At 38.2% G+C, this 11,417-nt stretch overlaps 1 protein-coding gene across 1 annotated transcript; it reads left to right on the top strand.

The window, feature by feature from the left end:
- The first annotated feature begins 683 nt into the window (after positions 1 to 683).
- LOC148574575 (uncharacterized) lies at positions 684 to 2,045 on the top strand. Its single transcript, XM_088505917.1, has 2 exons — positions 684 to 727; positions 818 to 2,045. The coding sequence occupies exons 1-2, from the start codon at positions 684 to 686 to the stop codon at positions 2,043 to 2,045; spliced, it is 1,272 nt and encodes a 423-aa protein (XP_088362043.1).
- The last annotated feature ends 9,372 nt before the right edge of the window (positions 2,046 to 11,417 follow it).

Here is an 11,417-nt window from a genome sequence, read left to right as displayed (position 1 = left end):
CCTCCATCAATTTTTGGCGCCATTGCCGGAAAATTGCAAACGTGTGCCTTATTGTTGGTTATTGTGAATATTGTGAATAATTTTGCTTTTTCGTTTCTTTGTTAGTGTTTCTAGTTTTAGGAGTTTATTTTCATTAATTCTCATTAGTTTTTGTTTTTACTTGCTACTATGAATTCTCATCCCTTTGGCTACGAGTTTGGTTCAAATTATTGTAGGGAATGGAAGCTATAATGAGAATATATATCAAGGATAGAACAATCAAAGGTGGGAGGAGCCTCAAGCATATGCTCAACCTTCTTGGCAACAACCTCCTCCGGTCTCATATAGGTATAACTCCAATCCTAATGCATATCAATCTAATGGATGTGGTAGTCCTTATTGTACTTGTCAACAACCACAACCATATGCCTATGAACCCCCTCCTTTACATAGTTTTAAACCACCATACTCACAAACCACCTACAATCAAACACTTTCCTATGATCCTAACCCATATCCACCATACCAACCACCTTATGAACCATATGAACCATATATAGAACCACTCCAATTCCAACACAATTACTCCTAAGAATCACCACCTCTATATACACCGTTGTCCATATCCATCAACCCAAGAGCCATATGATCCTAATTATGCAATCCAAGCGGAACAAGAATCAAAGGATCGTCTCAAAGAAACAATGGATCGGCTTCAAGCAACCATCCGTCAAAAGATAGACTCATGGGATTCATACCATAAGCAAAATATGATCACGGATGATTGTGGAGATGTAGCCGAAGATTGGAGTATGGGTGAGATTCTAGAGTCTTAACTTGAGAACCAAGGATTGAAGTGTATTGTGCAACAAGTAGAAAAGATGGAGAGTGTTGAACCGCCATACCCTTATCATAATGAACCACCCTCATATCATGAACCTTTCCTCCTAAGCAATAAACCCTCATATCCACCCCAGTCTTCAATGAATGACACTCTAAGTGTTCTTCTTCAAGAGCAAAGAGAGATTCAAAGGACAACACAAGAGTTCATAGCTACCTTGATCGAGGTAGTAGGTAATTTAGCCTCTCTGCGCTTCAATACTCAAAGTACTCCCATGGCTACATGTGGAGAATCAATAGAAGAGCGTAGCATGAAGGAGACAATAGAAACTCCGGTGGAAAGTGAGAAATGTGGCTTTGTATTGGAACAAGTGGAGGAAGCCGTAATAGTTGAAGAGGAAGAAGTGGTTGAAGATTTAGGAGATACCGAACCTCCATGGGAATCCAGAGTTGTAGAGTATTCCTCCAAGAAGCTTGAAATTAATGTCAAGGAGGCTAGTGCACGACCTCCATGGCATATTCCTTATGAAGAATTGGATGGGATAGATCAAGAAGCAAGTTCCCTTGGAGATGATGATCATGAATCAAGTCTTCCTAGTAATGAATCTGCATCCGCAAATGAACTCCGTGGGTATGAAGAGCCTTCTCTGATTGAGTCTGAGAATGATGTGGAAGCGGAAGCCGTTCGAAAAGGATGGAAGGGAGTTGAGTATGCTTTGTCAAGAACGTTAGAGACTTCTCTACTTAGGTTGCCGTCTACTACATCATTTGAGTGGGTAAGACTTATCTCTATTCACTTTACAGCCCCACTTGAGTATGGTATTCTTGAAACCGATGGTCAACTTAGGAAGCTTTGTGCCATTAAGCGTAAGAGAAGGATGTTTAGTGGTTGGAGTTGCAAATCAAGACTCATCAAGGTCGATATTTCAAGAGTTAGATGCAAGGGTGGGACTAGCGAACAATTGGTTGGATCTAAGAGAAGAGTTTGGTATTGCATTGAGAATTCAGACTGCTTGCCACCCGGTAGGAACAATGATGATCCACTTCAAAACGGGTGTAGAAATAGGATTTGGGATCCCGGCATACAAGAGGATCGACTTTGGGAGCTCAAAGCTTGTGAAGAACTCCCTCAAGGCTTGCCAAGTTCATTTGAGAATGATGAAGATTATTGGAAGTCCAAGCATTGGTGGAAGTTTCAAGATGAGTTCAAGCACAAGTCACCATGACAAGGAGCTCGGCAAATGTCCAACTTAAGGACAATAACTAAAAGTGCTAGGTGGGAGACAACCCACCATGGTATGATCCTCCTTTTTATTAGTTTTAATTTGTTTCTGTCAGTCTTAATTTTCAGTTCTGCATATTTACTTTTATTTTGCATAAAAAAAATGTGTGACGCATACGCGTGACCGACGCGTAGCGTCGATGCCAATTTCGCATTTTAGCTAAAATGAACAGAGAGTTGGGATGAAACGGCGATGGAATGGTGCCAGGCGCATAGGCCATCCCACACGTACGTGTCCCGCACACGTACGCATCCTCTGCAGAAACTTCAACCCATGCGTAAGCGTCCGCGACGCGTACGCTTGGGAATGACAATCGGCGTAAGCAGTGAACTGAACAGAGAGTTGTGTGGCCATGGTGCTGGAATCGCGTGAGTGGTCACGCGTACGCGTGACCGATGCTCACGCGTCAGTGTGCATTTTTGGCCACCCACGCGTACGCGTCGCATGGCCGTTCCCGTTTTCACGCGCACGCGTGACCAGCGCGCGCGCGTCGCGCCCTGTTTCTCATTTCTTACTTCTTTCTTCTCTCCTTTCTCCTTCTTTCTTCATCCTTCCTTACTTTCTTCTTCTTCATTTCTTTAACTTCTCATCCTTATTCTCTTTCATTCTATTTTCCTTATTGTATTTACATACATTCACTCATTGCATTTTAATTTTGTGCATGTTTTAATTTTCTTCTCTAAATTTAATACTTTTTCTTCGGTGTTGAATTCTCTTGCTCATCTGTTGAATATCTCTTGCATTATTCTGGTGCTTCATGACTTTTTTATTCTGATTGGGTGATATTATTTAAATCAATACTAATCTTTTCTGATACTTGTATTTCTTTTGCATTGACATGAATTTATATTGTCTTTCATGACCTACTATCTCTTCCCCATTGTTGCAATGTTTTACACTATTGATATGCCATTTGGTTCTACTGTTTTCTCACTTGTATATTGTAGCTACCATGTAATTGAGACCCTCGTTATTTGGCATTAACCCACCCATATTTTATTTGTTTTCTATCTTTGTTCCTGGGTTACTTTTCTTCCCTTTTCTCTTCTTTCAGGATGGCCATCAAGAAGGGAAACAAAAAAACATTTACATGGGGCGACAAACAAGTTCCTATGCACATTCTTTGGAAAAAGTGATAGTTGGAGCCACCCATCCACTTACACATCTTTGCATGCACCGAGGATGGTGCAATCTTTAAGTGTGGGGAGGTCGATACCGACTTCTGTGGGTTAGTTATTATTGAGTTAAGAAATTAACTAAATTAATTAGTGATGACAAACATTATTTTTGGGAAAAATAAATAATTAGTGTTGATTAATTATATTTACTTATTAATAATTGTTTATTGTTGCAGGCCAAAATTCCATAGCCCAAATGAAATGAAAAGCAATCAGCAAGGTTGGTGGGCTGAAAGCAAAGAAAGAAGCCAAAGGAATCAGATGGGCCAAACGGGTTACATGAACCATATCTGATCCAAGCCCAAGCTGAGTTCAATTCCCTCCATCTTGCTATTGCCAAAGCAACGTTCATCTCTCTTTTGTCTTAGTCAAATCAGAGTTTCAGAAAAGTAAGAAAGAGAAAGAGAAAGAGCTTCTTCACTAAGCAAGTCACCAAAGAAGCAAGAGAGAGAAGGATTAAACTTGAAACTCAGAAGTCTAATCAGAAAATCCAAACCAAATCAAGCTTAGGTTAAAGGTAACCCATTTCCTCTTGCATGCATCAGATCTTCCTCTCTTCTTCCCAACTCTCTGCTCTGTCCGAAATGGGATACAAAGGAAAGTTGATCTTTGTTCTTCACTGCTACATATCCACGGTCTTAAACATGACTTAGGGACCAAGTTGGTTTTCAAGGGCTAAGATCAAGTTGACCATGGGAAGATTTCTATGGTTACTGCTTTATGGCTTTCGGTCAAGATGAGGAAGACAGAAGGAAAGTTTCTACTCTGGGGATTAAGGAGAAAAAGTGGCTCTGTGGGTTGGTGAAGCTCAAAGCTCAAGATGTTGACCTTGGAGGAAGAACCAAGCAACATGCAAGGAGATAAAAGAAGACCTTCTGCTCATTCAGAAGTAAGGAGAGAAAACCAGTGAATAGAGGTTTTGTTCTGAGAGAGCTCTTTGAAGAAGTTCAACTAACTGGACAGTGCAACCTAATCAAAGGTGCATTCCACCAGTATGAAGAACTGAATCAGAGGCTTGCTAATCTGGTTTTTCGCATAGCACAGAGACTGTTGATGAAGTCAATCTCCTTCATGTTTTACTGATTGTGATGTACTTTTCTATGTATATCTTTCTATAATTTCTTGTGAGAAAAGGCATAGTGAGGAAACTCAAGTAAAAGCCATGAGTGAAAAAAAGGCTGAGTGATACACTTGAGAGAAAAGCCTAGAGTTATTTTCAGATTTCTTTAGGTATGTTTATGTCTTGTATCTTGTACCTGTGAGGTATCCCTTTCTTAGTTGGGTTAGCACTAAGAGTGAAATAGTTAGGTATTAGCATAGCCAATGTCAAGTTAGGTTAGAACTTGAGTGTGAAAGGATTGGGGTCAATCCTGTGAAATTGGTGTATGTAATACTGTTAACTATAGTGAAATTCTTCCATAGTTATGGAGGAGACTGGATGTAGGTTGCATAGCACAAGACAACCGAACCAGGATACATGCTGGTGTTAGCTTTTCTCTTTTCTGCTGAGTTCTGTTTTTTGATATTCATGAGACAAAAATAAATTGTCTTATAAATTTCCGCTGCTGAGCTCAAACAGAACCTGAATTGAAAGTTTGTTTTAAAAGGATAATAACAGCAACGTAAAAGGAAGGCATATATTCAACCCCTCTTCTCTAAGCCTACCACAACCTTCAATTGGTATCAGGAGCTAAGGTCTCAAGAATCAAGCTTAACCACTTGGAGCAAAGATCCAATGGCGAACAACTTGGGCACAACCACAGTTGCCTACACCCTCACTGAAGGCCAGTCAAACAACCGGCCACCTTTCTTCAACGGGAAGAACAACTCCTACTGGAAAGAAAGGATAAGGATTTTCATCCAATCCATTGACTACAACATATGGAAGATTGTTGTGAGCGGTCCCAAGATCCTAAAAAAAATAAGTGCTGATGGAGTGGTGACTCCAAAAGAAGAAGCTGAATGGAATGAAGATGATAAGAAGAAGATAGAGCTGAATGCTAAAGCAATCAACCTTCTTCACTGTGCTATCAGCTTTGAAGAGTACCGGAAGGTGTCTAGATGCAAGACAGCCAAAGAAATCTGGAAAAAACTCCAGGTTACACACGAAGGCACTAAACAAGTCAAAGAAACGAGGATTGATATGCTGCGAAAAGAGTACGAGATGTTTATCATGAAGGATGGAGAAAGCATTGATGAAGCGTTTGAGAGATTCTCAATCATAATCAAAAACCATGATGCTATGGGTACAAACTATGCAAAACAAACCTTGGTGAGAAAACTCCTTAGAAGCCTCACAAAAGAATGGGAAAACACTGTCACTGTCCTAACCGAGAGTAACAACATAAGTCCCATAACCTATGATGAGCTGAGAGGAAAACTCCTTGCCTATGAAGCCACACACACAAACACAGACTCAAAGAAAAAGGGAATAGCCCTCAAGTCACAAATAGAACTGAAAGAGAGTGATTCTAGTGATGGTATTTCAGATGACGAGCTTTTGTTTTTTGCTAGGAGATTTAGAAGGATGATGAAGAACAAAGGCAAATACAAGGGTTCAAGTTCAAAGGAGCACAAGTTCGACTTGAGTAAGGTGACGTGTCATCACTGCAAGGAGGCTGGACACTTCAAGCTAAACTGTCCAAAGCTCAAAAAGGAGGACAAAGGAAAGAAGGAAAGGAAGAGAGTACTCATGGCAGCTTGGGAGGATCTTAAGAACGACTCAAATGAAGAAGAAGAATCTGAAGGAGATGACAAAGACTACTTCATGGCTGGAAACAACAATCTTGATGAGGTAAATTATTATGATTTGACCATTGAGGACTTACATGCTATTATTGATGATCTCACTTTAAACACCTCAAAACTGCTTGACAAGTACAATGAATGCAGATCTGAAAGAGATGTGTTAAGAGCTGAAAATGATTTTTTAAAAGAAAAAGTGAAGGAAACTGAATGTGCTTTGGACATCATTGAAGAAAACAGATTTCTAAAATCTGAACTTGAAAAATTAAAAGGAAAGCACATTGTGGATCCTTCTCATGAGTTAATTGCTAAAAATGAAAGATTAAATGATATGATTAAAAGGCTGAATGGTGACTTAGCAAAATTTGCTCAAGGTTCTAGTAACTTGAACAAATTACTTGCAAGTCAAAGACCATTGTTTGAAAAATCTGGTTTAGGCTACATAGCCAAGGAAGATGCAGTTTCCAACACTTCCTCTATAAAATTTGTGCCTTCTTCATTAAATACCAAATCCATACCAAACAGATCGGGTATTGGATATATTTCAACTTTTGAAGAAAAATTTGATGAAGTATACACAAGTGAAACTGAGCCTTCACCAAGAACTGATCCGAGTTCAAACCGGCCAGGTTTGGGTTACATTTCGAAAAATGAGGCTGCTTTTAAGAAACCACCATTTTACAACAAAACCTCATATTCGAAAGGTAAAAATGTTCAAAGAAATTCTGGTGAAAATGCTTTTGCAAAGAGGAATAACTTTAATAAAAATCAGTTTGTCAAAAGAAATGCATCTCCTCCAAAAAACAGAAAATTTCAACACTTTAATCATTTCAAGCAATATAACTCACCTCAATTTCAGCGACACACATCAGAAAATCATTGGGTCAATTGCAAGAAATTTGGTCACTCATATGCACAATGTTTCATTGAAAAAAGAGTTGTTGGAAACAAAGTTTACAATGTTGTTTGTGATTTCAATGCACTTGGGCAACCAAGATGGATTAACTTCAAAAGATCCAAATCAATTTAGATACCTAAGGCTACTTGAAACTCTTCATGCAGATTTGCCTAGCATTCAAAAACAAAAAGGACATGTGGTACATGGATAGTGGATGTTCAAGGCACATGACTGGAAGGTCAACCTACTTCATCAAACTAAACAAGTATGATGGAGGTTTTGTGACCTTTGGAGATGATGGTAAAGGTAAAATCATTGCTATTGGAAAAGTAGGTAATGAGCAATCTACTTTCATTGATGATGTACTTTTGGTATGTGGTTTGAAGCACAATCGTTTGAGTATAAGTCAGCTGTGTGATTTAGGATATTTAGTGACTTTCAAAAGATTTGAATGCTATGTTGTTAATGAAAAGACAAATGAAGTGATGTTTGTTGCCAAGCGTTTTAATAATATGTATGGACTTACTCTTGATGAACTAAAAGATCAAAATGTAGCTTGTCTTCACTCTAAAGAATCTGAAAAGTGGTTATGGCACAAGAGATTGGGCCATGCAAGTATGTTTCAAATAAACAAACTTGTAAAGAAAGAATTAGTAAGAAGTCTTCCTTTGATAAAGTTTGACAAGACATCACCTGTGATGCTTGCCAAATGGAAAAACAAACAAAAAGTTCTTTTAAACCAACGGAAGACATCTCTACTAAGAGACCACTTGAGTTGCTACACATTGATTTATTTGGTCCAACAAGAACTCAAAGCCTAGGTGGTAAACATTATAGTTTAGTAATTGTGGATGACTATACTAGGTTTGGTTGGTTTTTGTTCTTGCACACAAAAAATGAAGCCTTTTCGGCCTTTGAACCTTTTTGCAAGAAAATTCAAAATGAAAAGGATTTAAAAACCTTTTCTATAAGAAGTGATCATGGAACTAAATTTAAAAATAATTTATTTGAATCCTTTTGTGAGGAATTTGGAATATCTCACAACTTCTCTTGTCCAAGAACACCACAACAAAATGGTGTTGTGGAAAGAAGAAATAGAAACATACAAGAAATGACAAGAGCTATGCTTTGTGAGAGTAATGTTCCAAAATTCCTTTGGGCTGAAGCGGTTAACACGGCTTGCCACATTTTGAATAGAATAATCATAAGGAAATTTTTGAAGAAAACCCCTTATGAACTTTGGAAAGGTTACCCACCAAAATTAGATTACTTACACATCTTTAGATGCAAATGTTTTGTTTTGAATAACAAAGAGAATTTGGGTAAGTTTGATCTAAAGGCGTATGAGTGCTTGTTTGTAGGATATTCCACAACTAGTAAAGCATATAGGGTTTATCATCAAGATGCTAGGATTATTGAGGAGTCCATACATGTTACATTTTGTGATACTAATTTGGTGCAAAACATTTTGGAAGATTGTGATGCAGGAAATCAAGCTCAAAAAGAAGATAAAACCACTCAAAATCATGAAAAGAAAAATTCTGGTCAAACTGAACCAGAAACAGCAGCTGCTGAAAATTCAAGAGACAATTCTATTTTGTCTCATGAATCTGAAGAAAATCCTGGAAACAGCAGCACCCAGAATCCATTGTTGACTGAATCTGCCACCAAATCCACCAGACCTCATGAATGGAGATTCTTGAAGAACTATCCTGAGGAATTTGTCATTGGGGACGTTTCTCATGGAGTGCAAACTCGGTCCTCCACTAGAAAGGCAAATGAAGGATCAATCACTGCCCTTCTTTCACAAATAGAGCCTCAAAACGTCAAGGAAGCACTTAGTGACCCCTCTTGGGTTAAAGCTATGGAGGATGAGCTTCTTGAGTTTGAAAAGAACCAAGTATGGACTTTGGTTCCAAGGCCAAGTGGAAAGAAAGTGACCGGCACCAAGTGGATATTTCGGAACAAGTTGGGAGAAGATGGTAGCATTGCAAGAAACAAGGAAAGGCTAGTGGCACAAGGATATGACCAAGAAGAAGGAATAGACTTTGATGAATCTTTTGCCCCTGTTGCCCGAATGGAAGCCATAAGACTTCTCTTAGCTTATGCTGCATTTTGTGGTTTTAAATTATATCAAATGGATGTGAAATGTGTATTTTTGAATGGTGTGATAGATAGAGAAGTGTATGTGGAGCAGCCTCCGGGTTTTGAAAATAAAGAGCATTCTAATCATGTTTTCAAATTATCTAAAGCTCTCTATGGTTTAAGACAAGCTCCTAGAGCTTGGTATGAAAGACTTAGCTCTTTTCTTTTGAAAAATGGTTTTCAAAGAGGCACCACTGATACAACTCTATTTATCAAGAACTCTAATGATTCTTTTATTCTAGTCCAAATATATGTTGATGACATTATTTTTGGATCAGCCAATGAATCCCTTTGTTCTGAATTTGGAAAACTCATGGCAAGTGAATTTGACATGAGTATGATGGGTGAACTTAATTTTTTCCTTGGGCTGCAAATTAAACAAACTGAAAAAGGTATTTTCATTCACCAAGAGAAGTATGCCAAGGAATTAGTTAAGAAATTTGGTATGGAAAATGCCAACCTATGGGAACTCCCATGCATCCTAATTCAAAATTAGATAAGAGAGAAACTGAGAAAGATGTTGATGAGACTAGGTATAGAGGAATGATTGGTTCTCTTATGTACTTAACTTCCTCTAGACCAGATATTGTGCAAAGTGTTGGATTGTGTTCTAGGTTCCAATCCAAACCAAAAGAGTCACATCTTTCTGCAGTTAAAAGGATCATTAGATATGTTCATGGCACATCCAATTTTGGTCTTTGGTATCCTAAGATTGATGATTTTTCTGTAGTTGGTTATTGTGATACAGATTTTGCTGGTGAAAGGGTTGATAGAAGGAGCACTTCTGGTTTATGTTGCTTCCTTGGAAAGTCCTTAAATGTTTGGTCAAGTAAGAAGCAACCAACAGTGGCTTTATCCACTACAGAGGCTGAGTATATAGCTGTTTTTTCTTGTTGTTCTCAGCTTTTATGGTTAAAAACACAGCTTGCTGATTACAAATTAAATGCTGAAAATATTCCCTTGATGTGTGATAATATGAAGTGCCATTAATATTTCTAAAAATCCAATTTTGCACTCTAGGACTAAGCATATTGAAGTAAAATTTCACTCAATAAGAGAATATGTCCAAAAGGGAGATATTAATATTAAATTTGTTAAATCAGAAGAACAATTAGCAGATATTTTTACAAAACCATTAGTTGAGGACAGATTCTGCATGCTTAGGACTTGTCTAGGAATTTTGAGTTATGATTCTTTATTTGAAAAATGCTGATGTATTCGCTGGAGCTTTTTGTCTCATAAACAGGTATGAGACAATTCAGGGCAGGTGATGAACGTTTCCTTCAAATCAACGTGTTCTGGGCTTGTTTCAAGTGAAACTCAATCTGGGCCAACTTCAAAATTCAGATCATGAGTGGTCCAAATGTGTTTCCTTAAGTCAAACTATCTCTGGGCCCAAATATGAATGTTACAATTTTTTGGTTAAAAATTTTTGTTGGCCTGTGTGTTTAATTGTTTTTGAAAAAGTTTTATTTTAATTTTTTGTCCAAAAAGATTTTCAGTTTAATTTAATTTTTTTTAAGGATTTCGAATATTTAAAATTAAATTTCCTTGTTTTGAAATTCAAATCAAATCTTTCTTTTATGAGGTCATGTCTTTTCAAGTCTTTTCAAATGGTGATGCAGTTGCATGGTTTTGGAAATCTTCTTTTGGGTACGGTTATCAACACTCCCTCTCTTCCCTCCATAACTCCTTCTCTATCCCTTCGGTTTTCACCACTACCCTCATTACTCTTTTTCTTCTTAAATCAAAAACCACCAAATGAGGAAGAAAACCATAGCACACAAACCTCCTCGTGAAAAGGTGTATAAACTTCCATCCAAGCCGTCCACTCGCTCCCAAGACAGAACCTTCACACCTTCACCATCTCCTCCTACCTCTCCTCCTCGCACTGCTCCCATGGCGTGAACCAAGACCACACCAAGGTACCCTGCCCCTGCCAAACCGACGCCACCACCTAAGGCAATGCCATCCAAACCAAGCTCCTCGAAACCTGGCTCATCCAAGGGTAAGCATCCTGCTGTTGAAGAACCTGTTCCTGAGACAACAAAACCTAAGCCAAAGTCTGTTGCTGTTGGACTTTTTGATCACAAAGCCCATTTTTTGACCTCTCATTTGAACTATAATTCCTATAGATTCAAATTTGCCATGAATAATGACTTTTATGATGGGTTATCAAGTATCATACCCTGTGTCCCTCTTTTCATGCTGATTTGCCATCTTTGAAAAGAAAAGGTTTTCCTTTTGTTGATAACTTGATTTTTTTGGACTGGAATCACCTTTTTGACATCAAAAAGCCTGTTTATCCCTTGTTGGTCAAAGAATTTTATGCAAACATGACTTATCATG

This window comes from Arachis ipaensis, chromosome B2 (assembly GCF_059453495.1).
Source record: "Arachis ipaensis isolate K30076 ecotype BB chromosome B2, ASM5945349v1, whole genome shotgun sequence".
In the NCBI taxonomy this organism is placed as follows: domain Eukaryota; kingdom Viridiplantae; phylum Streptophyta; class Magnoliopsida; order Fabales; family Fabaceae; genus Arachis; species Arachis ipaensis.
Note: the sequence above shows the minus strand (reverse complement) of the source record. Positions and strands in the feature narration are given on the sequence as shown.